Below are 27,500 nucleotides of genomic sequence, written 5' to 3' on the forward strand. Positions count from 1 at the left end.
TAACCTCAATAACATTCATTTCCAGTCTATTATGAACACCTCTCAATATTGTTTTTTAGGGCAAAAGGTTGCACCGAGGTAGGTGGATAACTATGCTAAGCCACACAAGTGTGCGGCACAAGCAAGTGGCTCATCTAGGAGTGGCACTGCAGCGGCAGACAGGATGGCAGTTTGAAAAACTAGGCCCCAATAAGACCCCTATCTGGCTTGATCAGAGTACCGTATAAACAGATGGGGTACGGACAGCAGTCACAGTACCATATAAACAGATGGGGTACCAGCAGTCACACTACCGTATAAACAGATGGGGTACGGACAGCAGTCATAGTACCTTATGAACAGATGGAGTACCAGTAGTCACAGTATCATATAAAAAGATGGGGTATGGACAGCAGCCACAGTGACAGTACCGTATAAAAAAGATGGAGTACGGACAGCAGTCACAGTACCGTATAAACAGATGGGGTACGGACAGCAGTCCAAGTACCGTATAAACAGATGGGGTACGGACAGCAGTCACAGTACCTTATAAACAGATGGGGTACGGACATACACCGCCCCATACCTCCTCTCCCCCTCTGCCGTCAGAGCCTCTGCTCTCCTCCCCTCTCGCCTAAACTGCCGTCACGTTGGCCAGCCCCGGCGCGAATAATTGAAGTCTGTGTCATGCCTGGCGCTGTGCGGGAGAGACCCAGGGCTGACAGTGCTGATGAGACCACGGCTGGTGCTGTGCAGGAGACCAGGGGCTGATAGCACTGATGAGACCGTGGCTGGTGCGGTGCGGGAGACCCGGGGCTTACAGCGCTGATGAGACTGCGACCCAGCGCCACTGACGCTAATGTGGTAAGCCGGCGCTACTGAGGGGACCAAGAAGCTGGTGCCGCTAAGGAGACCCAGCACTGATGTAGAAACCGCCCGCTGGAGATAGTAAATACACACACACACACACATCTCCCCTCTCCCTCCTTTTTTGTTCTCTGTCTTTCTCCTCCCCTCTCACCTCCCATCTCTGTCTCTCTCTGCCCCTTTTGGGGGGGCGCCTAAAAAAATTTCTGCAGGGGGGAGAAAAATGTATAGTTACGCCACTGACAGTGGCATAATTACATTTGAGTCCCTAGTTTCCATGCCCCTTTTCATACATGGGGTGTTAGGGAAGGGGGATCTGGGAAAAGGCCCACGCACAAGTTGCACCCTTAAATCAAGTATTGTATGGAAAATAGTTGTAGGTATTAATGTATATTCCACAGTCTCAAAAAGGTTATTTTCAGGTAATGAATAACTCGTGTGGAGGTGCACCCCTGAGAGTAAAATGTATCAATAGAAAAAGGGGGGAAGAAAAAGTACTCTCCTTTGTTTGGGGGCACGCTTTTGTAGAAAAAATTCTAATGAGTAGTAATTTGGTAAGGTTAAAACATAACTTTTATTAGAATGTTTAGTAAAAAAGTGGTTTAGAGACAAAAAAACAAAAAAACAGAGAACACAAACAGACTACACATAACATATAAGATTGGTTATTATAACCAATTAGGACGGCTCAAAAGAGTACCGTCTACAAGGTGCTGACGTTAAGATATGAATAAATTTACCAGTAATACCTTAATGAATGGAAAATAGGCCTAATTTCTAATGAAACCTCAGTGGGTAGGTCTATTTTTACTGGTATAAGTAAAAAAAAAGGAGATTTTTTAGCGAAAATAGAGAAAACAATTATTTTGGTCCACACCAATTTATTGTATGGTGTGTACCCACATGCACAGTTCAAGATTGAAAAAAGTTAATTTTGACACAAATTAATCTTGAATTTTAATGCAAGCAGTAAAGCGGTGGGTAGCCACAAATCTGACAATTGTCTAAATAAATGGAGTAAGTATATATTAGTAATAGCTCAGTCTCTGATTCATGAAGCCAGATATTTGGCAATAAAGGGTGATAAAGTGACTGAGCATCTGCTGTCCCTTGCCCCCGGACAAGGTGCCCTGTTGGTGAGATGCCAGAGCAGGGTCTAGCCGAGATCCAAGGGGTAGGGTTGAGAGTGCTGCTGAAAGAAAAAGTGTATTGAGAGTAAAGTTTGGAATGTGAAAAGAGACGACTTATATCTGGTGGATTTTAGTAGGCTGCTGCTTCCCATATATCCAAGTATTGGTGGGAAGTGAGCGGTACACACCACCAGATAACGTTAGGGGATAGTAAGGGATGGCTCCTACTCCTTCATGCAGGAAGTATGGTGCCCTGTTGCGCAAAGGACAGTGCAGGGTCCTGCCAAATCCTACATGTAGTATGTGGGAAATCCCTGGGAAAATGTCAAGGAGACAGAGAATACAAAGATGGTGAGGATATCGTCGTCAAATAATATAGATTTGCATTTACATAGATTCAGTATATTGTATATCGTCCATATAATTCAGACATATGTTCCCCAGCGGCAAACAGAGTATATATGCCGCTTGGTAATTACTTTTGGCCAGCAGCATGCAGTCTGAATAACGGTAATGGGTTAAGTCTGCCACGCGGCGGTGGCTATAGTAACACAGTTCGGTGTGGCTAACACCGCTTACCCGCCTGCAGGAGGGCTCCGAGTCCTCCGTGAGCCCTCTGCATGTGTCCTGAGCAGCGCGTGTATCGGCGTCCCTGTCAGCCGGCGCCTCAGGTGTCAGTAAGCAAATGAGCAAACAGCTGTTTCGCAATGGAGCTTCGTCCTAATTGGTTATAATAACCAATCTTATATGTTATGTGTAGTCTGTTTGTGTTCTCTGTTTTTTGTTTTTTGTCTCTAAACCACTTTTTTACTAAACATTCTAATAAAAGTTATGTTTTAACCTTACCAAATTACTACTCATTAGAATTTTTTCTACAAAAGCGTGCCCCCAAACAAAGGAGAGTACTTTTTCTTCCCCCCTTTTTCTATCCCTTTTCATACATGCTAGAATTCTGTTAGCCTTTTTTGTTGCTATATTACATTGAGCACTACACCCGAGTTTGTTATCTATTTGGACTCCTAGATCCTTTTCAAGTACTGAATTACCCAATGCCTCCCTGCTTAGGTTATAACTAGCACGCTGGTTATGTCTCCCAAGGTGCATAACCTTGCATTTATGCAAATTGAACCTCATCTTCCACTATTTCCACAATTGTTCGTATAACTTTATTAAATCAGTTTGTCTGAGCCCAATTGTCTGTTTTCCAGCATATAGGAGAACAGTTAATTGTCACTTGCTCCCATACCTTACCAGATTTTTCATCCCAGAAGACACATTGGACAGTTATATTTAGGTGTGTACTCAGTTTTAAGGCCTTCATCCACTAGTGCGAGATGGCCACTTTTCATCGGGTTCCGAGCTTTCGGAAAAAGGGATCTGATGAAAGTGTCACATTACATGTCATTTCCCCTTAACTGATCCGAGGCGCGTTCTCATGCTTTTTTGTATCGCAGTCGCAGATAGTCATGGATACAGTATTTATCAGATGCTGCAGCCATAAAAGTCATGAAAGCGTATGCAAAAGGACCGCATACGATGTATCATATGCAGTCCATCTGCCCAGGAGCCGCTGGGTGAGTTGGAGGGGTATCGCATGCGATACTGCGCAATATTGGATGGGGGCCTTTAGAGTTGGTGTTTCCAGGGAATCATTTATTTCCTTTTCTGGATTCCTAGTACTCTTATCACACATGTGCATCTTCTAAATCTTAAACTCAAATGCCTGTCTCAGCTTGATAGTGTGTAGCTGCCATTCCCCCCCTACAATCCCCTCTAATGTAATGGTACCCACCACCATTACAAAGTGCAAGCATTGGAGCTGTCCCTAAATCTGGGATTAATGGGATAAAGAGCAATAGAGTGTTGTGTAATGTGAATAAGGAGCGACCTGGAAAGGTATAATGTGAACAAGGAGCAATATGGCGAGGTGTAATGTGAAAATGGAGCAATGCAGTGTGGTGTAATGTGAATAAGTAGCAATACGGTGTCGTGTAATGTGAATAAATAGCAACAGTGTTGTGTAATACGGATAAGGAGTAATAAGATTTAGTGTAATGTTATAAAGAATCAATACGTGCAATGTTCCTTTGTAAAATAAGGAGGGCTAGCAAAACCTAGTTAGGGTTTTCCTCCCTTATTTATCCTTACTGAATGCAAGTCAAACAGAATCTTGCACTTAATTGAATCTCTGCCATAGATTGATACTAACATTTGAGGTAGATGAATGTGTAAATCTCGACAGTGACCATTACATTACTAAGGGAAGAACATCACTAAAAAAGTCATACTAACCAGTCATACAGTATTAAAGGATGAATAAAGCATACTGTATCTGCAAAGCAAAATTACTGACACACATCTCTCCTGATATAATAAGCTATAAACCTGTACCTCTCCACTTCGAAATTTTATTTTTTAAATGTGCAGTTTGTGTGGGTTGTGATGCTGTTCCCAAGTTATCAGAGACATTTTCTATCATGTCTTGAAAGTTTGACTCCACGGAACGTTTCTCGGGCATACATGCTGACATTACATGACTTTCTGCCACTTAATAACAGATATACCGGTCAAGAAGATGGATAACTTAATGCTGACACACTAAGGTGAATTTAAAAAAAGAAATGGGATGCTGTAACACACAGTAAATGTACTGTAACCTACAGTATATGTATATGTTCTCTGTTCCTATATACAGTATGTTTAATGTGTAGCTGTTTAAATATATTTGACAGGTCTAATCTAAGAATTAAGGCCCCATACATCTGTGGAGGATTGCAGCTATTTCCTGGGCCGGCTGAGTCATAAAATTGAAAAGATTAAACATGTTTCAAAATGTTGAATCCCGATGGAAAAACGATCATGAGAAATTTGAATTTTTACAATGAAGAATTTGACAACCACCAATCACCGGAATCAGGGACACAGGCTCTGATGTATTGGGGCCTATAGTTTTCAATGGTGTTCACTATGCAAAGTCAAATGACATCATCTTAGACCTGGCGGTTGGTGTTGCCCCATATATTAGATCCTCCAAAAGAAAACCACCCTATCAAGTGTTGCTGTTGATGCCATTTCCCATGAATTGTTGGCCACTGCTTGAGGAAGCTGGTAAATAGTGCTGGGTGGTATGCAATCATTAGGTCGACAGTGTCTAGGATGACATCAATAGGTCGACCACTATTGGTCAACAGGCAGAAGGTCGACACATGAAAAAAGGTTGACATGGTCAAAATGTCCACACAAGCAAAATGTTGACGTGGAACATCCCAGCATGCATAGAGGGAGAACATAATAGTGTGCTGAGTATAGCAAGGCACCGTGCCCGAAGCATGAGGAGCTCAGCAAGCCATGCAAGGGGAGGACGCGTTACACTAATACGGTTTCCATGTCGACCTATGGCTACATAGACACCCCTAAAAATGAAAACTCGTGTTGATCTTTTCCCACGTTGATCTTTTCCATATTAACCTTTTGCTTGTGTTGACCTAATGTATGCCTACCCTTTTAAAGTCACGGTCGATCGAGACACTGTTGGCCTAATAACATACCTCCCAACTTCTGTGCTGATGAAAAAGGGACATGCCCCAAAATGGCGATGCCCCATAGAAGCCAATGGGCTTCTACCGCAACCCTCCGCCGCCCCGCACCCACCCACCACCGCCCCGCACGGACCCTCGCCGCCCCGCATCGCCCCCTCACCTGTGTCCGTGCAGCACAGAGCTGTGCTGCCCGGACCTGTGACCTCCTCCCTGCACTGATCCTCTTCCCGTTGCAGGGAGGAGGAGAGCCCGGCGCAGCAGCAGCGTCACCGGGTGTGGGAGGGAGGGGGGTGCCGCCGGCAGGGCCGTTTCTAGACAATTTAGCTCCCAGGGCGAAGAAATAAAAATGCGCCCCCCCCCTCCCCCCCCCCAATACATAACATGGTAACATAGAAATTGCGCGCAAATAGGGGGTGTGGCATAATTTCAAAGGGGGTGTGGTTTAATATAAGGGCGTGGTCTAGCAGGAAAACAATAGGTACTTATGTATTATCTGGGCTACCATGTTAAATGCACCCCATTTTTTCATACCCCTACTATCCAACTACGCATGGAGTTGATTTTATATAGTGTGGCGAGCGCAGCGAGCCACCGTGCCCGAAGCGTGGCGAGCCCTGCGAGGGGACGAGGTCTCATAAGAAAAACGGGAGCCCAGATATTACATAAGTACCAAACAATTAGCTTACATCACACTTTTGCAACCTGCATGACCAGACATTGGTTACCGCTACTTAAGTTGGCGGGCTGAAGGCCACACAATGACCTAGTACGCCTCACAGATCAAGGCCAAACAATGACAGGCTACTTAAATCATTATACACTATTTATCCATGATGCCAATTACACATTACGCCGTACACTGTGATGACAATTACATATTACGCCGCACACCGTGATGACAATTAAACATTATGTCGCAGACCATGATGACAATTACACATTACGCTGCACACCGTGATGCCCATTAGACCCCACACTGTGATGGCAATTACACAATACTCCCCACACCGTAATGCCCATTACACATTATGCCCCATGTGCCGCTGCCGCACAACTGATGCCGTTTACTAATATGCCCCCACAGTGCCAGATATGCCCCCACAGTGCCACACATATATGCCCCCACAGTGCCACAAATATATGCCCCCACAGCGCCATACATATGCCCCCACAGTGCCACACATATGCCCCCACAGTGCAACAAATATATGCCCCCACAGTGCCACAAATATATGCCCCCACAGTGCCAGATGTGCCAGATATGCCCCCACAGCGCCGCACATATGCCCCCACAGTGACACAAATATATGCCCCCACAGTGACAGAAATATATGCCCCCACAGTGACACAAATATATGCCCCCACAGTGCCACACACATGCCCCTAGTGACAGAAATATATGCCCCCACAGTGACATATATATAAATACATATGTTTATATACATACATACATATATATATATATATATATACACATATGTATATATATATATATATATATATATACACACATATGTGTGTGTGTATATATATATATATATATATATATATATATATATATATAGTTAGGGTCAGTGTGCAACATTTTCAGGGTGCGAGTTTATTTCTAGACATACCGTCTGGGGTGGTAGGGCTCTGCCTGTGCCTTATGTTATGTGGTGGGCACTGGGTTAGGAAGGTGGGCAGGCATGCGGGCAGGCTCCGTCCTGAGTAGCTCTTTATGCGCGCTGTGCGGCGCCAGCGTCTCCGTCTGACGTCAGGCACCAGCGCAGCACTTTATACCCAGAGGCAGAGAACACGCTGGCTGGCACCCGGCTCCAGGCTCCACTGACAGGGGAGTGAGCGGCGGGCGGCGGACAGTAGTGCGCACTATTAAAATGTTTGTGCGCACCCAGGGGCGGATTGGGGACTAAAAGTGGCCCTGGAAAATTTCTGGAAAGTGGCCTCATAAAAAAATGGGTGGAGCCAATATAACAGAAGGCGGGATTATTACATCACCAATAGGATAAATGAAGTGTGGCAAATTATTCTCCAACTTCTCCTGTATGCAGAGGTGTCAGAACATATTTTGGTACTTGTTTCCTAGCACGGCGCCCATCGCATAAGATTGTATGCCATAGTTAATGGTTAATGCGATCCTGTACGATTTGTGAGATTTTTAATTGTATGTACAATATCGCATCGCATCCGATATATCAGATGCGATGCGATTTTTAATTGTATAGGAAGCATACACCATTTTTTTTTTTTTTTTAATTCAGTAATTTTTATTATTATATTTGCAATAAACAAACAAAACCCACAACATAGTAGACCAGACAACAAATTCCACATATAGCAAAGTAATGTCACAGGGTAAGTATGCAGTATATGATACTAAGAATAGCAATAATGGTACAATAATGTTTAAAAGTAGCAAGAGATAATTGGAAATATGCAAGGAGATATCAGATAGGATCAGCACAAAACAGGATGTAGAGATTCCTGTCACCCAAAGGCGCCATTTGGGCTCCAGGAGTAACGAGTATATAATACATGTGCAAACAAAATAAGCCACCACAGTAGTATATAACAGAATAACAGCATTACAAATAAGGTATTCTGATGCAACATTATATTACTCCATAGAGGAAAAAAAAGAAAAGAGAGATGATCCATGCACTAAGTGGTAAGTAGAGAATATAACACTGCATATGCAATCGTCTGGTCAAGTCATAGAAGTAGGAGAAATGAAACAATACCCACCCAAAAAACCCAAATCAAACCTCCCCAATAACCCCCCACCCTGTACAACCCACCCCCAACTAGGCATACTTGGATCCCCTAACTGTACCCCCCCCAGCTATCTAAACTACCTAACTATTCCCATCCCCCCACCCCCCCCCCCCCCCCCCCCCCCACATAGAAGGAGAGTGATCGGATATTAGCAGGGACATATGTATCAGGATATTAAATATGTGAGCTAGGACAATACCAGCCTTCTCCCAACAAACACAGATATATAATGGCCAATTTCACCTAACAAACATTAATAGAAAAGAAAAGATAACTTCCTACATAATAGAGCATAGTGAAGTATCCAGCATAGATCCATTCCAGAACCCAAATAACTATTGTAAATAGGCATTGTCAGAGTTAGTAAGGCACATATAAACTAAAAGAATCAGTTTGACGTAAATAAATCGCTAATCCGGCCGAGGTTCAGTCTCATTATAGAAGAGAAGGAGTTTCTTATAAGTTAGATCAGTTTCATGTTGACTGTTAAGGTAGCATCCGGAGTACAAATAGTGCCACGCAGAGAAGGTATAGGTAAGCTCCAGGAAAGTCTCAAGGATCTGATGGCAGGTTGTAATATCATTAATGTATACAGGGGCAATAGTCCAACCCATCATATACTCATGCAGGTCAGCAAAATAGTGTAGGTCCATGGAGGGATTTAGACCCACATCGGGACAGATCAAAGGAGCTGTAGATACATAAACATTTGATGTATTGGTCATAACATATCCTCTGGAGGTAAAGCGAAAGGGTGGGTCTCCTTTCCCAACGTGGCTCAGGATTTTACAGTTGAGGGTTATAGCAGGAGGCTCCAATGGCTCAATGCTAATAGGGATATCTCCCACAGCAGCCATGTCGCAATTCCCAGGTGAACATAGGAAGGATGAATCGCCTCCCCGTAGATTCTCCAGCTGTCTGCAAAGTCTAATGGTGGAGGCATCGATCTCTTGCAGGATATATTGTATAGAGGAGGCCATATTTATCACTTCAGTAGTTTACTAAGATGTGACACAGGAGCAGTGGTAAAAATAGACTGGTACTGCAGTTGCTGGATGTAGAACACCCGCTTACAGTGCCGCAGCTGATCTTCTAAGCAGGAGAGATGCCCAAGAAAAAGCCACCGTCACCACTCACCGCCACTTGAATTACCTAGTATACACTACTGTAGGGTAAAGGGCGGGTATAGTGTCACTCCTGTAGTGGCAGAATTTACAGTGGACCCCACACTGCTGCACCGCCCGTTGGACCCGCGAGTCAGGCAAGATGGCGCCGGTCCACCCTGTGCGGACCGCAGCTGCGAATCTCATCAAAGATCGCTAGCCGCTTCCCCCGCTAATACACTCCAGGGACAGCACCAGCGCACATCCCCCCCAGCCCACTTCACCAACCGGGAGCAAGACTCCGTGCAGGGCCGCCGATCGCGGATGACGAGTGACCGGGAGTCCGAGCAGCAGTAGGCCTGCAGCAGATGTTGTCGCCGGGACGGCAGACAAAAACCGCACCAACGTTCCAGGAGGGGCACCAGGTAATCAGGCAGGTGTCCTGTCGGTAGTACCGTGTTCAGAGCCGTCTGATAATGTAAAAAGGATATTAAAATAGGATGGGATACGGGAGCTTCAGAAAACTGCTGCCGACACCTAGCTCGTCCAAGCCACGCCCCCAGCATACACCATTTTTAATGTTAAAAGTACCCTTATGGGTACTTAAAATGTAAAATGAGCCCCCGATATGAACGTCAACCCAAAGCATGGCGAGAGCAGCGTGCCCGCGAGGGGCGGCGGTACGCGTCGTCCGACCTTTTCATCCCCCCACTATCCAAGTCGGCATGGATTTGAAATTATAAAGCGTGTCGAGCAGACGTATATTACTTAACCTGTAATACGCATCCGCTCGCTACACTATATAAAATCAACTCCACGCCGTCATGGATAGTGGGGGCATGAAAAGGTCGTAGTACGGGTACCGCCGCCCCTCGCGGGCTCGCTACACTCGCCATGCTTTGGGTTGACGTTGATATCTGGGGGTATTGGGGGCTCATTTTACAATTCAAGTACCCATAAGGGTACTTTTAACATTAAAAATTGTATATGCTTCCTATACAATAAAAAATAAAAAAACACTGGATATTTCTTACCAAATCTCTCACTTTCTGAATCTCTCATCCTATTAAATCTCACCCAGAGTGTTTGAAATAGCCCTGATACACAGTAGAGAAACTTATGCACATTACATCACACAGGAGAGCTGTTAATACACGCTACGCTACACAGTAGAGCCACATATACATGTTATGCTATAGTATAGCTGCTTATACACACACACACACACACACATAGCACAATGGTAGAGCCCTGTATATATGTTAAACCACTAAAACACATATTACTCATTTCACCACAGTACAGTACTGGTGCAAAAAAAGGTATATTTGTGTTTCACACATATTTTGCACCAGTTCCCAAGTGCCACTGCTTTGGCCAGGGTCTGTGATATATCTGGAAACACAGAAAAATTTAGGGATTTCCTAACATAAAATCAGTTTCAAATTCTTTTTCTACATAGTATAAAGAAAACATATTATATGTTACCAAATTTGTGTTCCCTACCTCCCGTGTCCATCATCCTATTTCCCATATATTATCTGTTTTATTCCCCTTTTCTGAATGTCTCATTTCACCCCTGATTCTCTATTTTCCTCCTTTCCTTTCTCCCCATGCACCTATCATACCCTCTGTCCTTCTATGGCCCTTCACTTTTCACTCCTTTCCATCTATTACCCCAGCACCTCACTCCCACCTTCCATATCTGCACCTCACTCCTTCCATCTTTCACCCTTGCACCCTACTCCCTCCTATCGCTCTTTCTCTTACCCCTGCACCATACACCTTCCTTTTCTCACCCCCGCGCCATCCTTCTAGCTCTCTTATCCCTGCACCTTACAAGCAAGATATAATCTTAATTTGGTGCCTCTAAATTGCTATATGTTGCCCCCTGTGTTATGCCTCATTTGACAATCATAAAAAGTCCAATTTTTACCTAGTACAGCAGCACCCTTTGCACCCATAGTAGTAACATAGTAACACCACTATTTTAGCAAACAAAGAGCCGCATTTATCAACTAATATTTGTGGCTAAATCCCCAAAAACACCCGTTTTCGGGGGTTAACCGCAAAGATTAAGTTTCACCTAAATGTATTAAAGGGTCTGCAGCAGGAATCTCTGATCCCTGCTGCGAGCCCCCGGGAGCGCCGCCGGCCGCATCCCCCATAGGTTTCAACATCGGGCAGCCCAGCTTCGCACCCCTGGGCTATCGCCATTCTGGGATGGAGATAGCCCATTGTAGCCTATGGCTACACATCGCACTGCCCGAGCAGGGCAGTGCGGTAAGAGGGGTCGGTGGGGGTCAGCGCATAACCGCGCATTCGCTGACGGGCAGAGACGGGCTCCTTTCAGGGCCCTGTCCCTGCAGTGCCAGGGATGATACACTTCGCAGGGACGGGCTTCTTTCAGGGCCCTGTCCCTGCAGTGCCACGGATGATACATCCCAGTGATTTGATCACATTTTACAATGCGATCCTGGGCGGTAATATTCCGCCCAGATCGCATTGTAAATGCGATCATTGATAAATGTGCCCCATAGCCTGCATGTCTGTCCCCTCTGCTGCAGTGTCACTGTCAGATGCAAGCAGGGAGAGCTTGGGAGAAGGAAGCCCAGCATCTCAGTACTGGTGCTGAGCCTGCCCCCAACAGTGACGGTGGTCGCTCAAATAAATTTTGTGCCCTAAGTGAGCACACTGGAGACTGCCCCGCCATTCCCCGATACAAGCCAGGGACTTCGGCGGCTGGGGGGATCCGAACTGTGGGAGCCAGAGTAGCAGCGGCGGTTCCAAGCCAGCTGATATAGCTGACAGCTGCTCTCAGCTGGGGGAATCAGCGGCGGGCCAGCACGGCAGAGGGGTACCTGGAAGAGCTGACAGTCGCTGACAGTCGCCGAAGTCAGCTCTAGTACACATTACTTTGACACTCTCTCCCACCAAGCCAGCATTACTGTGACATTCTCCCCCTACCCCAGAAAACATTACTGTGACTCTCCCCCAGCAAATATTACTGTGACTCTTTCCCCACTCCCCCTAAACATTAATGTAAACCATAATGTGACACACCCACCCAAACCTTAATGTGACCCTCTCCCCTTCCCCCTCTAAACCTTAATGTGACACCCCCCCCCCCCCCAAAGCTTAATGTGCCACTATCCCCTTCCTCCCCAAAGCTTAATGTGCCACTATCCCCTTCCTCCCCAAAGTTTAATGTGACACTCCCCCGCAAACATTATTGTGACACTCTCCCCCCCACACTTTAATGTGACACCCCCAAACCTTAATGTGACACTCTCCCCTTCTCTCTCCAAACATTAATGTGACATCCCCCCGCCCCCAAATCTTAATGTGACACTCTCCCCCCTCCCTCCCCAAACATTACGGTATACGGTCGTTTTGTAGACCACACTTAGGTCGACAGTCATTAGGTCGACCACGTTGGGTCGACAGAGGGGAAGGTCGACAGGGTTGTAGGTCGACATGGGTCAAGGTCAACAGGCGCTTATGTCGACATGGGACAAGGTTGACATGGGTTAGGTCGACAGGTAGTTAGGTCAACATGGGTTTTTTACTGTTTTTGAGCCGACATGTCCCGACAGGCGGTATTTCATGCCCTACCATCCACTAGGGCATGGTGGGAGAATAAAATAGTGCCCAAAGCATCACAAGCGAAGCGAGCGTTGCGAGGGGCTGTGGTTCACCTCCAGCTGTGTCCATGTCGACTGTGTCGACATTCGGGTAAAAAAACAGTGAAAAACCCATGTCGACCTAACTACTTGTCGACCTTGTACCATGTCGACCTAAACACCTGTCGACCTTGACCCATGTTGACCTACAACCCTGTCGACCTTCCCCCCTGTCGACCCAACATGGTCGACCTAATGACTGTCGACCTAAATGTGGTCAAGAAAATGATCCACACCCAACATTAATGTGACGTTCCCCCCCCCTCCAAAGCTTAATGTGACACTCTCCCCCCTCCCTCCCCACAGCTTAATGTGACCCCCCCCAGGCTTAATGACACACTCTCCCTCCCACCCAAAGCTTAATGTGACACTCTCCCCTCCCCCCCCCCAGGTTTCATGTGACACTCTCTGCCCTCCCACCCCAAAGCTCCCTCCCCACTCCCCAAAGCTTAATGTGACCCCCCCAAGGCTTAATGACACTCTCCCCCCTCCCACCCCAAAGCTTACTGTGACACTCTCCCCCTCCCTCCCCATAGCTTAATGTGACCCCCTCCCAGGCTTAATGACACACTCTCCCTAGTCCCTATACCTCCCTCCCCCCCCCCCCCCCAAAAAAAAAAAAAAAAAAAGCTTAATGTGACACTCTCCCCCGATTTTTAGAAGCACTTGCCTGACCTCTCTGCTCCTGTGAGTGTCCAAGAGGTGGCTTCTGCTGCTGCTGCTCTTCTCACTAGTTAGTGGGCTGAGTTTGAGCACTGGCAGGGCTCCTCCAGTGCACACAGTGTGTGTGCACCATGTGACTTCCTGTTAGATCAGGATTGGAAGCTGGGGCCGATGACATACGCTGCCTAAAATATCTGACAGGGCAGGGCAGCACAGCGCTGAGCGCAGAGGAGAGGGAAGAGCAGGTGAGGGGATCGTGCTGCTGGCTGTCATACAGTATGACAGGCGCAGGCTAAGGCAGCCAGCAGCACACCTGACCTTCCGCTGCGCCTCTGCTGTATTGTCCTCTCCTGTGGTGCCCCTGTGCGCACCTTACAGGGAACATTGCCGGGCGCCCTGGCTGTTTAACAGAGGCGGACAAGCCGTGCAGCGCCCCGGGCTGCTGCACGGCTTGTCCGCCTCTAGAAACGGCCCTGGCCGCCGGGACCTGGCGACTCTCACCGCAAAGGACAGCTCTTAACGCAAGAGCTGTCCTTTGCTATAATTATCGCATATGTTAGAACATATGCAATAATTATAATTGCGAAGAGAGGCGAAGGGGGGCGGAGATTCTTAGAGAATCTCCCCCTGTGTGTCCGTCCAGATCGTGCAACCATTGTACTATTGTCTCACTAACTGCTCACGGGCAACTAATGGGTTGGAAACGTACATGCTTGCTTAATAAGTATAATTTCCAAGAGAAAAACATATACATGCAAAATTTTACAGTCATTTTATTATTATAGTGATTTTTTTGAAGAATGCAAATATCACATTGGCAATTGTATACTATTTTATTTATTTCTTTATTAACAGTTTCTTATATAGCACAGCATATTCCGTTGCGATTTACAACAGGAGACAGCGATACATCAAACTGGATATTTACAGACAGTCCGACAGGTATGAGGGCCCTGCTCGCAAGCTTACAATCTATAGGGAAATACAGATGTAGCGGGATTCATCGCCATCGCCATCCCCTGCCCCACCACCATCTGTATGCCAGAAGGGGACGCGCGCGCACGAGGTGCGTGCGCGTCCCCTTCCGATGGTGCTGCCCTCGGTCGCCCGGTGCCCACACCGGGCGACCGCACCCCCCCACAGTGGCCAGAGGTCCCCCCCAGCCCCCTCGAGCGGGAGGCGGACAGTATTGCGTCCGCCTCGCCGCCCATATACTGAGACGCGCGTGCGTGGGGGACGCACGCGCGTCTCAGTCAGATAGAGGCGCCGTGTTGCTGGCGGATCGCCAGCAGCATGCTGCTGGCGGATCGCCAGCAACAATAAGGCCCGATACATCTGTAGGCATTGATACATAAGGATAGAAAAATACAAGGTTCCTGGTGTTCTGTAAGATACAGTGACCCAGCAGTTTGGCCATGGGTCAGGAGGATGGAAAATGCGAAAAAGAAAGAGTGGACATGTGTGGACTGTACAGTGGGTAAAATAATGAATGCAAAAAAAAAAATTCATGGGACATTTCTTATCATTCTTAACATGATCTTTCAAAATGAACAATTGCACAATAATTCTTAATAGAATCGATTTGTGATGTACGGCTGACCAACTTTGTATATTTGCCATATAGGGCAGTATTCAATGAGAAAAGTTCTCCGTGTTTTGTGGAGAATTTGTGCTTTGTTCGCCTTGGATGGAGCATTTTGCTCTCCAAAAGCGAGCAACCCTATTCAATGTGAAATATTCTCCGTCTTTTTAAGTGATTTTCTCCGTCTCTCTCCGTGTAGCAATTCTCCATCTTTTGATGGAGAGCTGGAATGTGAACTTTTGAACGTAAAGGTTTTTTTTTTAAATTTTGGTGTAAAAAAATCAGGTTTTTTTTCCTGTGAAGGGGCATGTTATTTTTATTCATGTGCTTATAGCACATGAATATATATTTAATTTAAAAAAATATATTTTTTTACATTTTTTTTTTATTTATTTTTTTACACAGTGCAGCCAGCAGGGGGCCCGAGCGCTCGAGCCGCTCATTAGATATTCATATATTCACTGCAGCCGAACGTAACTATGCACGAACGGTGCAGTGAATACTGGGTCCCCCGCTGGCTATAGGGGGGTGCAGCCTGGGTCCTGGAGAGCCCCCTCCCCTCCACAGTCCTCTGGAGCAGCCAGGGAGACTTTAATCTCTCTGGCTGCTTCCGGCTCCCTGAAAGCTCCCTGCTCCCTGCAGGGGTTAAGACTCGCCGCGAGTGGCGGCGAGTCTTAACCACATTGAATAGAGGGAGCAGGAGTGGCAGCGAGCCCTCCGGAACACGGAGAGTGCATGGAGAGCTAAATAAAACGCTCTCCATGCACGGAGAACTTTTTCATTGAATACTGCCCATAAAGAGAAATGGATATGGTGTTGCGCTTTACCCTATATGCCTTATATTTAACTGTCTGTGACTTAATTGTATTGATCAATAAAAAAACAGGAACTACAGATGGAGCTGGCCTTATTATTGCTGGCGGAGCGCCAGGACCGTGTCCCTGGCGATCCGCCAGCAATCTGGCGCTCTGGCTGAATGAGACGCTCGTGCGTCTCCCACGCACGAGCGTCTCAATAGCCGGGCGGCGAGGCGGCGCGGCGGGTGCAGTCCTGCCCGTCTCCAGCTTCAGGGAGACGGGCAGGGCTGCGGGGGGCTGCGGGGGGGCGGTGTGGACCGGCGGGGACCCGGGGAAGCCGGCGGGGACCCGGGCAAAAGCACCGTCGGAACGGGACGCGCGTGCACCTCGTGCACGCGCGTCCCCTTCCGACATACAGATGGCGCGGGGCGGGGGATGGCGGGTGGCGAGTCCTCCGCCATCCCCAGCAAAGACAAGCCCGGCGCCATCTGTACCATTCGTTTAGATTATCCATTTGTTTATTTCTGGATTGATACAATTAAGTCACATACTATTGTGATCAGAATACATACAGTCAAATAAAAGGGATATACGGTTGGGCGCAGCACAATGGGGGTTATTCTGGTTCACCTCTTCTGGCAAATTCCTTCTTAGATGGACAAAACCATGTGCACTGCAGGTGGGGCAGATGTTACTTGTGCAGAAAGAGTTAGATTTGGGTGGAGTTTTTCTTCAAAGTGAGATATATATGTCAGTATAAAAATAAAGCAGTCAGTATTTTCCCTGCACAAAATAACTCACCCAAATTTAATTCTATCTGCACATTTTACATCTGCCCCCCCTACAGTGCACATGGTTTTGTCCATCTAAGAAGGAATTTGCCAGGAGTGAACCAGAATAACCCCCAATAAACATTCCTATTATTCTTAAAGAAAAAAGTACGCAAAGTGGCATTATTGAAAAAAGGGCTCTGATTTTGTAGTTGTATTAACACACCGTAACGTGATTAAACCAGGTTAAATTAGAAATGTACTTGAGCCCTAATGCAGGAAGTTATTATAATTTGTACAGTTAATTAGTAATTTAGTAGTTAACACTAGATTGCTGCACAGTACCACACAGTGGGAGACAAAATAATGGTAGATAAGGATACCAGGGGCTCTCAAGTACGGCCTGCTGAAATCTGGTCCCTGGGTGCCAGCAAGACACCTACTGTGTGATGAAATAGCAGAAAGCACCCTTCTCTGCATGCTGAGTAGTCCAATGTTAGAATCAATGAAGGACACACACACATATATACTTTGGCAGTCAAATTACAAAAAGAGGCCGACACTTCTGTTATTAAATTTGGAGACACACAATACCTGGCCTGTAACTGAGTATAGAGGCTTGGAGTTGTTAGGATAAATACCAAGTTTTCTAGATTCTGTTGAATCCCTTGTTGTTCTCTATAGCCAGAAGCAGCTTCGAGCAGAGGACTTCAGTTTTAGTGTATTCAGGGAGAAACAATAGCTGAGAGCAGGTCTGAGCTTCTGGCAGGTAGTTTTCATGTGGGACACCAAATGAGGTTATCTGCGTACATAGATTGTTTATCCCAAAAACTGAGATTTTGTCATTTCCTGTCAAGAAATCTGAAAACAAAAATAAAATTAAAAAGATCTCAGATTTGTCTGCAAATCCTTGCATACAGGGGTGTACACATGGCAGGCAGGCAAAGCAATTTTGGCCAAGCCCATGGGCAGTTTTGACTAAACCGATTTTGGCTAAGCCATACCTCCGAACATTGAGCCATTGGGAGGAGGGACGCTTTGCGCTTAAAATTTTGGGGGAGTGGCCTTGTGTCAAGGGGGCATAGCCTATTGCCAGGAGGCCATGCCCCCCATTTTTGCCGCTGTGGGGGAATGGCTAGTGGCTCTGGGAGCTGCTGGCTATGTCCCCAGCCTGTCAGGCTGCAGGAACAGTGTCAATTCACATGGGACAGGGGAGACTCCTGACTGCCCACCCTCCCCGCCGCGGGATGCTGCTGGATTGGTGAGGAGATCCAGTTTTGAAGCTGCCCGGTGGGGGGTGGGTGGTTGCTAGTGACCAGCCGGAGGGGGGGGGGGGGCGCTAACGATCAGCCGGGGGGGGGGGGGGGGGGGACTAGTGTCCAGCCGGGGGGAGGGTCCTGCAGTGCTAGTGCAGTGCTAGTGAACTGGGGGGGGGGGAGGTGGTGCCGCTGCTTACCTTTGGTGCCCTGCTAGCCAGCACCAGACACTGCAGCCGGTGATGTCAGGAGCGACCGGCGCCCGCGGCCATCGTCAGACTGTTTAAAGCTGCGGCCATGTTTTGCGGACATGGGGGGTATAGTAGTAAATGTGGTCCGGCCAATCCGTCACTGGCTGCCGGCCCCAGGAGGGACACGGGAACTTCCCAAAAAAACGGGATATTCCTGCAAACAGTGGGACAGTTGGGAGGTTTGGCTAAGCCCATGGGCAATTTTTATTAGGCCGATTTGGACATAGGCCAAATACACTGTGCTTAGCTGTTATCCATTTACAAGAAATCCAAAACCCAAATTTTAGATTTTAAATTGTAATTCCATACCAAAACACCAGATGATGGTTTAGCAAAGTCAAATCCAAACCAATACACGAGACTCACACACATCTCTAGTCAGTGGCGTAACTACAGAGGGCTTGGGGGGGCCTGAGGCCTGCCCTCCCCACCTATTCAGCGCCTACTAGCGCCAATGCACGAGACCCGCTAGCGTCAGGACAAAGTTCACCCACCACGTCGACTGCTGGAGCCAGGGCTTAGGAGCATTTAAAAATGTGGTAAAACGGGGGTGTTACCACATTTTTGTCTTAGTACATCCCGACCTCTGCCCCTAGCCTCTCTCTAAGAAATTGCAGGGTTTTTAGTGCATTTCTACTTTATAACATCATGGCCGTTGCCACTCTTTCTTCTGCCACCCTAAGGGGCACTACAGTGACAATGGTGGGAGGGCACTTTGAACATTTTGCTATGGGGCCCATAAAGTTCTAGTTATGCCCATGTTTCTAGTGCACTGTTGCAAGACAAAGTCTTAATAAATACGTCACTGCCCCAATTATTTATATAGAGGGTGTAATTCAGACCTGCTCACTAGGCTATATATATTTGCTGCCTAGCGAGTAGGTAAATGCTGCCACGCCGAAAGCAAAGCCTCCCCGCCACCCGAATCCCTCTGCTACAATGTGAGCGGATGTGTACGCTTACACAACCACTTGCATACGTCCGCTAACCATCAAATTATACCTGTACTTACTTTTCTGATCTACGCTTCCTGACGAATATGGGGCTGGCGCAGTCCTCATGTGCAGGTGTCTCTCCAGCGTTTGCATGGGTGTTCCCACTGTTTTTGTGGGCACACCCATGAAACATTGGGTGGACCCCAGCGACTGCCCCCTGACTGTCACTCAATTTGCAAACACCCCGGCGAGTGAAAAACTCGCCAAAGGCATTTGATTTGGGAGTTTGTACATGCGCATGAGCACTATGCATAGGGTTGCCACCTCATCCCTTTAAAACTGGAGACATATTAATTACACAGGTTCTGTGGCTGATTAAAAAAATACAGTTGGAATGAAGTCTGATGGCTGTTTAAAAAAAAAAACAGTTGAAATTGAGTCTTGAAGTGAGCCAGCCACAGAACCTGTGTAATTACTATAGCCCCTATTCTGTTTCGTGCGGTACGGCCCGCGTGCGGCCGTACCGCCGATGTTTTTACTCTGCACATGCGCAGAGGTCAATCTGCGCATGTGCAGCCCCCTTCGCCGCAGACGTATTTCGTCCGCCGCAAAGGGGGCGTATAGGGGCGTGAGAGGCTTCATGCCCTCATTTCCCTATGTGTACGCCCCGCGTTTCATGGGCGTTCCCATGCAAACGCGGGGCGTATGCATGGTAATGAGGGCATGACGCAACTCATGGGGGCGGAAAGCTGACGTCGCCGGATGTCAGCTTTCAGCCCCCATACAAGCTACCACACGGACGATTGTCCGTGTGGTCTCAGCTTGCGGGAGCTGCCGGGGCGTGCGGACCTGCCTTCGATGGTCGACGACCATCGAATGCAGGGGGCAGCTCCCACCATGGTGGAGGCGTACGCCTCCACCATTTTTATGCGGATCGCCAGCCGTCCGTGTACGGACGGCCGTGGCGATCCGTAGGGTGGGCGGGGATTGGTTTGTGCGGCCGGAGCCCCGTGTGCGGCTCTGGCCGCACCAACCAGAATAAGGGCCTATGTCTCCAGGTTTAAAGGGATGAGGTGGCAACCCTAACTATGCACAAGGGTACGCCTCCACCATCAAAGACGGGGCCAAATTCGAACCTGTCCTGCTATATATAATAAGACATTTTCAATGGGGCTATTGTGTAATTTGTCTACATACAAAGAAAGCCTTTCTTTTTTTCCAGTGGTAGTTTATGGAACACGTTCCAAAACATGATGATCGTTCGGTGGTTTGGAGAGTACTTTCCCATATAGATGGTGTTCTGTAGAGAAAAAGATATGATTTTTAACACAGATGTAAAACACTAATTTTATAGTAGTTAATCATAAAATATTTCTCAGGCTATAACATTAATACAATTTAGATTTTTTGGGGTAGATGTATGAAGCAGTAAAAAGAGAGTAGACATGTGCCAGTGGAGAAGTTGCCCAAGGTAACCAATCAGCTGCTACTTATAGTTTCATAGCATGCAGTTGATAAATCTTGCCTCAGTGCTGATTGGATGCAGTCTGTACAAATGTGAGTAATATGTCTGACCCTTAGGGTGACCAACTCATCCCTTTAATCCGGGACACATATTAATTACACAGGTTCTGTGGCAGTTTTAAACCAGGTGAAATGGAGTCTTGAGGTGTGGCAGTTTAACACCAGGTGAAAGCCAGCCACAGAACCTGTGTAATTAATATGTGTCCCGGATTAAAGGGATGAGTTGGTCACCCTACTGACCCTTCCACAACTCTGTGACATAGACAGGCTGATCGAGGCCGGCACTGACATCACAGACCCTCAATGAAAATGTCTGGGCATGCCTGATGTTGGTAAGGTGCGCTCTGAACCTGTCCCCATTGCAACCCCAGCAGTAGCTTCAGCCAGAAGCCTGTTTTGTCCCCTTGCACCCACCATTGTCAGTGGTAGGCGGTGTTTTGTTCATATGTTTGTAAATCCAGTTATAAGGATGCAGAGACATGTGAGTTCACTGCTTTGCTGTTTTATTCCATCCAACTCCAGACGCACTGCTTCAGGACCACCCACTTCCCAGCATTCCCCTGATCCTAGGGACCACCATCAAAGATTCAGGCTTACACGTAAGGGAGTGTCTACAAATATTAAGCATTCTAATATACTAACATAACAGGCAGCACCAGCGTCCATGTGCGCTGTCACATCTCAGAGTGACAGCACACTTCATCCAACAGCAGACAGCACGCCTTTATTGACCAGTCAGCATGCTGCTCACCTTGGTGTGTGTCCCTGTGCTGTGTCCGTTACCACAGTGCTCCTACAGTGTGTGACAGGGAGAGCTAGAGTGACAGCGCTAGTGTGCTGACAGTGACAGGGAGAAAACAGTGCCCCGCAGTTTAGTCTGTCAGGACAGCGCTATTACTGTCAGCACGTCCTGAGTCCCGACAGCTAAGCCCGACAGAGCAAGGGAGCGCTGAGCTGTCAATCACCGCCTCAGAGAGTTCCTATATAGCGCAGAAGCGCTACCCCGCTGTTTAACCCTCACATACTGCAGCTATTAGTCTGCATGCTGTGCAGACTTCAAGCCTGCTTCAAAGATACCTCAATAATCTCCTGTATCCACTGTATACCTGCAACATCTGTACCTGAATGCTATATACTGCATACTGTACCTGCAAGTTAACCATTTCAGTACTACTGTTAACTCTATGCTCAGTACTACAAATAAACCACATTCCTGGTTAAGCTTCCAAACCCTGTGTCGTTTAACAACACCACAAGCACCGCTATATACTCTGCCAACACCTGACACTCCCAGATAGATCCTCTCGTAGTTTTTTTGCTATTTGGGCTTTTAAATGCATGCTACAATGTTCAGCATGGGAGGTGGGGTGGTGTTGGACGTCACTGAAAACAATATCATTAGCCATATCGTTCAGTGTGTATGCACTAGATCGTTCATCTGGTGATATTGGCTAGTGGGCCCGATTCAGACCTTTTTTGCTAGGCTGTGTATATTCTGAGCCTAGCGAGCAGGTTAACACCACCCGGTCGAACACATGCCCACCAAGCCGGCCAGAGCCCCTCTTTACGAGTGTATTTGTACACTCAAGCACAGAGGAGAAATCATTCCATGGTTACTTACAATCAAATGATTTCTCCTCTGTTCACAGTAGCCCAGGACATGTGATGTCATCTGCCCACCCAAAGCAGGCAAGGGAATGCCTACGTTTGCAGGGGCTCACTCAGTGTTTCTATGGGTGTGTCCGTTTTTGTGGGCACGCCCATGAAACGCCAGGTGTCCACCTCGGTATGCCCCCTGCCTGCCAATCAGACAACTAGCACCCTGGCAAATGAAAATTTTGCTGAAAGGCGCTCACTGTGGAGGTCTGTTCATACAAATTAGCGCACAGTCCCCCACCTATGAGGACGGAACCTGTATGTATGAGGCTTAAAAAATGACATAAGACATGCAACGCTTTGTGGATAGAGGGGGAGATTCTCTAAGATTCTCCGCCCCCCTTCGCCGCCCATCGCATTTGCAAAGGACAGCTCTTGCGTTAAGAGCTGTCCTTTGCGGTGAGAGTCGCCGGGTCCCAGCAGGTCCCGGCGGCTCCCCCCTCCCTCACATACCCGGCGCTGCTGCTGCTGCGCCGGGCTCTCCTCCTCCCTGCACCCGGAAGAGGATCAGTGCAGGGAGGAGGTCACAGGTCCGGGCAGCACAGCTCTGTGCTGCCCGGACACAGGTGAGGGGGCGATGCGGGGCGGCGGGGGTCCGTGCGGGGCGGCGGGGGGTCGTTGCGGGGCGGCGGTGGGATGCGGTAGAAGCCCATTGGCTTCTATGGGGCATCGCCAGATTTTTCTGGCGATGCCCCCCGCCGCGGCGACCCGGTGGGGGGATGCTTACAGCATCCCAAAATGCGGTAAAACCCCCGAAAACTGGGTTTTTACCGCATTTCTTGTTCATACCCCTTTCACATCGCACTTTTAAAACGGTATATTGCCGTTTTTTTTCCATTTTAAAACGTTTAAGGCTGCAATATGAAAGTGCCAAAGTTGATTTACCGGTTAAAGTTAACCGGTATTTCAACACGGTTAAAAAGCAGAGTCCTACACGTTTTAAAGCCATTTTTTTGGCAGTTTGAACAGCTCTATTTCAATGGCTTGAAACGTGTCCCTTGGGGGTTAATTGGGTTGAATGTTTGAATGGTATTAAATGATTTTTAAAACGGTTTTCACCTGCAATGTGAAAGGTCTCAAGGCTCAGACCCGTTTTAAAGTCCCATTTAAGAATAACGTATCATTACCCATTTCTGCAATGTGAAAGCAGTATCAGAGAATCTCCCCCATAACCTGTACAGCATTCCAGAATTCACCTGTTCAAATACTTTCCAGTCATAATTTGCATGACCAGAAGCAAGGTCCATCAGCTCATTTGGTTGGAAAAATGACAAAATATCTTTCTCGCAGACTTTGTGGAGTCCTCTCCTGAACTCTTCAAATGTCTCTGCCACGGATGTGTTGAAAATGTAGTCAATGCACTTATTAACATAGTCACACCTACAAGATATAAAAACATGGTTGGAATTTAATTTTTTTTTTGTAATATATCTTGTGTTACTATGACATTTTTTTTTATTTTCCCTATCAGATACATAAGTAACTATTTTTACTACAATATTGCGATTCCAAATATTTTCTCCAAAGTTATAATAAATAAATAGGGGGTCTATTTAACACGCAAAAATATGGCCATTTTACAGCATTGTAATTGGAGAAGTCAAACTTTTTGTTTTTGCTCATATCTATCTATCTATCTATCTATCTATCTATCTATCTATCTATCTATCTATCGCAAAATCTTTCTTTAATGGGAAAAAACATGTGCACTGCGGGTGGGGCAAATATTAGATTTAGGTGAGTTATTTTGTTTCTGTACAGGGTAAATACTGGCTGCTTTATTCTTAAGGTGGCCATACATCAGAAAGATCGATCTTAAGATCGATTGTGCTCATGATTGTGTCCAATTTTCCTTTTACTCCCCGGCAGTCCTTGGACACACAATCTACTCACAATCGATCATACAATCAATCATACAATCCATCATACAATCAATCATACAATCCTTCTGCTGCTTGATTGGAGCTTCACTTAAACAGGGGGCTGGCCTAGGGGGTTATGAACAGGGTGACAGAGGGGTAAATATACACAGGGTGACAGAGGGGCACGTGGGCAGGGTGACAGAGGGGTAAATATACAAACATGATCTGCTCATACCCATCTAGGAAACACTACAGGATGGCACCATGTAGTAACTACAATACCACATTGCTAGGTGACAGCATGTCACGGTGTGCCACAGGCCGGCGCACTGGCAGCACCCCCAGCCTGACCCCACAACTTGGCACACTGGCAGCACCCCCGGCCTGACCCCACAGCTTGGCACACTGGCAGCACCCCCGGCCTGACCCCACAGCTTGGCACACTGGCTGCACCCCCAGGCCTGACCCCACAGTCTGCCAGCACCCCCAGGCCTGACCCCACAGTCTGCCAGCACTCCCAGTGCTGACCCTGCAGCACCCCCAGGCCTGACCCCGCAGCCTAGCAGCTCCCCCAGGCCTGACCCTGCAGCCTGGCACACTGACAGCACCATGCTCACACAAAGGGGGTGGCCACTACTGTCCCCTTAACCTCGCTGTGGAAGGAGATTACCCTGGTGACAGTATACCCAGTGATGTGCAGTATAGGGGATGCCGGGCTCCCGGCAGTGGGAGGAGGGGCCCCTGTGGGCAGCCGCTAGCGGCACACAGGTGCCTGCGGTCGGGGCTCCCAACAGAAGGCATGCACACAGCTATATAACCCCCTCCCCGGCCGGTACTCACAGGGCAGCGGGCGCTGCGGTTCACACACAGGGATGCGGTGCAGGCTGGATACAGCGCTGATTACGGGGGATCTTCCTGTCTCCGCAGAACCAGCGCCGTGCTGCTGCTTCTGCTGCTCCGCCTCCTCCCTGGGTCTGCTCCGTGTCCCGGGTAGCTAGTCCCAGTTTACCGGTGCTGTAGTGTCATGACCCCGACACATCACCGGCATCTGCTTCCATGTGTGGTTACTTCCTGCCACCCGTCTGACCCATCTTACGACCAATTGCATGTGCTTAAAAGCACTTGCAATCAGGTCACAATCCCAACTGATCGGACGTGCAGCACGTCCGATCAGTTGATCAATCCCCCAACCTGCGGGAGCGCGCATTGCACGATTGTGTGCACACGATGTGCACACAATCTGCAAGCAATTGATCGTACAATCAGTCGAGATTGTATGATTGCATACAATCTCGTTCTGATGTATGGCCAGCTTTACATTGCAATTTAGATTTCAGTGTGAACAAACCCCACCCGAGTCTAAGGGGGCATACATATGGGGTGATTTTTCCTTATTTTCTAAGCAAACTGTCTAGGTTTAATCAGATTCTTGCAAATATACAGGTATGCACATAAAGCGAAGGCAAACAGTATCTGAAGGCATGGCTATGCAATGACATATGATTATGCAACAGTAGGTACAGTAAGTAAACTTTGAGGAAAAGCTGAGATCCAGTGGTGGAGATACTTGCATCGTCTGGAAATAATGAAGCCATCGATTGTAGTTATTGATGGTAGCAATAGATGATGATTATCGATGGTAGCAGTGGTAGTGATAACAGCGGTACTGGACAGATTAGATATGCCAATGAAAGCATATGATGGAATACTCAGTGACTGATGGTGCACAAAATGGTAGGGCACCAATATGGATGGGCTCAGATGTGAGACATCTTTGGAGTGAACAGACTTGCTGGAATACCAATCTTGGAATATCAATGCTGGAAGTACATCAATAGTGTACAAGGGTCAGCTAATGCTGCTTTCAGACCGCATAACTGGCTTTGACCCTGTATTTGGAAACGTTTCCAAAAACGGGTCTGCCAGATAAAACCCCTTTCAGACCGCAGCACTTAAACGGTATATTACCGTTTAAGTGCCGATTTTTTGACACTGGCAGACCCGTTTTTGGAAACTTTCCAAATACAGGGTCAAAGCCAGTGCAGCCTTCAGCACTCCCCTCCATGCAGCTTCCCCCCCCCTCGCGTGTCGACCGAGCGCATGTCGACGCCCCCCCGCGCATGTCGACGCCCCCCGCGCATGTCGACGCCCCCCCGCGCGTGTCGACGCCCCCCCACCCCCCCCCCCCGCGTGTCGGCGCCCCCCCCCCCGTGTCGACTTACCCCGTGCCGGTACCTCCGTTGTGGACTGCAGCTCAGTATGCTCGGAAAGCACTTATGAAAAAAGTGTCTTCCAGAAAATGGCTGCCCCATAGGAAACCCAGTTTAAAAAAACTGTCTTCCGTATGGGGGCAGCCATTTTCTGAAAGACACTTTTTTCATAAGTGCTTTCCGAGCATACTGAGCTGCAGTGCCGGGAACCACAACGGAGATACCGGCACGGGGTAAGTCGACACGGGGGGGCCGTCGACACGCGCGGGGGGGTCGACACGCGGGGGGGCCGTCGACACGCGCGGGGGGGCGTCGACACGCGCGCGGGGGGTGTAGACACGCGCGCGGGGGGCTCCAGTGCTGTGAATACTTAATGAGCTCATTAATGAGCTCATTAAGTATTCACTGGGCTGAATTTAGGACCCAGCTCATTGGCTGGGTCCTAAATACCGTTTCTGAGCCGATTTTTTGGCTAAAATACCGGTTCAGAAACGGGTAGGACCCTGCATTTTAACCGGTTAGAAAAACGGCATTTTCTAACCGGTTAAGTGGGACTGGACCTTTCAGACCGCACACATTACCGTTTTAAAACGGTAAAAAAACGGCAATTTACCGTTTTAAAAGTGCGGTCTGAAAGGGGCATTACTGACTGGAAGCTAGACAGACTGCAGGATGGAATGGCAGCAAAAAAGTTATAAAATGGAGAGTGATAAACAACCAGCCAATCAGCTCCTAACTGTGATGTTATAGACTGGGTTTGAAAATTGACAGATAGGAACTCATTGGCTGGTGTTTATCACTCTCCACGTTATCACTTTTTGAAGCTTGATACATGCAGTCTGACAGCCTATACGTAAAATCTACCTCTGTGTTTCAGCAAAACATGGGACTTTGGGGAAGCTGATTTCATGTGAAGTG

At 47.7% G+C, this 27,500-nt stretch overlaps 2 protein-coding genes across 6 annotated transcripts in view; both read right to left on the reverse strand.

The window, feature by feature from the left end:
- The window catches only part of LOC146066707 (putative E3 ubiquitin-protein ligase HERC3), a 108,466-nt gene extending 90,799 nt beyond the window's left edge, over positions 1-17,667 (reverse strand). Inside the window, exon 1 of one of the 3 annotated variants that reach the window (XM_083179130.1) lies at positions 17,530-17,656. The gene's annotated coding sequence lies outside the window, so the exon portion shown is untranslated. Of the gene's footprint in view, positions 1-17,529 lie in introns of all 3 variants that reach the window. The other 2 variants (XM_083179128.1, XM_083179131.1) reach the window with 2 other exon arrangements.
- LOC146066743 (putative E3 ubiquitin-protein ligase HERC6) overlaps positions 1-27,500 on the reverse strand; it is a 437,857-nt gene that overhangs the window by 316,719 nt on the left and 93,638 nt on the right. For 2 of the 3 annotated variants that reach the window (XM_083179133.1, XM_083179132.1), the window contains exons 21-23: positions 23,707-23,890; positions 20,528-20,630; positions 14,554-17,749 (exon numbers count right to left, since the gene is read on the reverse strand). The exons of the other annotated variant lie outside the window; for it this stretch is intronic. In XM_083179133.1, coding sequence (XP_083035259.1) covers positions 17,538-17,749; positions 20,528-20,630; positions 23,707-23,890 — 499 coding nt within the window. In that variant the 3' untranslated portion in view covers positions 14,554-17,537. Of the gene's footprint in view, positions 1-14,553; positions 17,750-20,527; positions 20,631-23,706; positions 23,891-27,500 lie in introns of those variants that run through there. 3 annotated transcript variants of the gene reach the window in all.

This window comes from Crinia signifera, chromosome 1, assembly GCF_055691185.1.
Source record: "Crinia signifera chromosome 1, ASM5569118v1, whole genome shotgun sequence".
Taxonomy (NCBI): domain Eukaryota; kingdom Metazoa; phylum Chordata; class Amphibia; order Anura; family Myobatrachidae; genus Crinia; species Crinia signifera.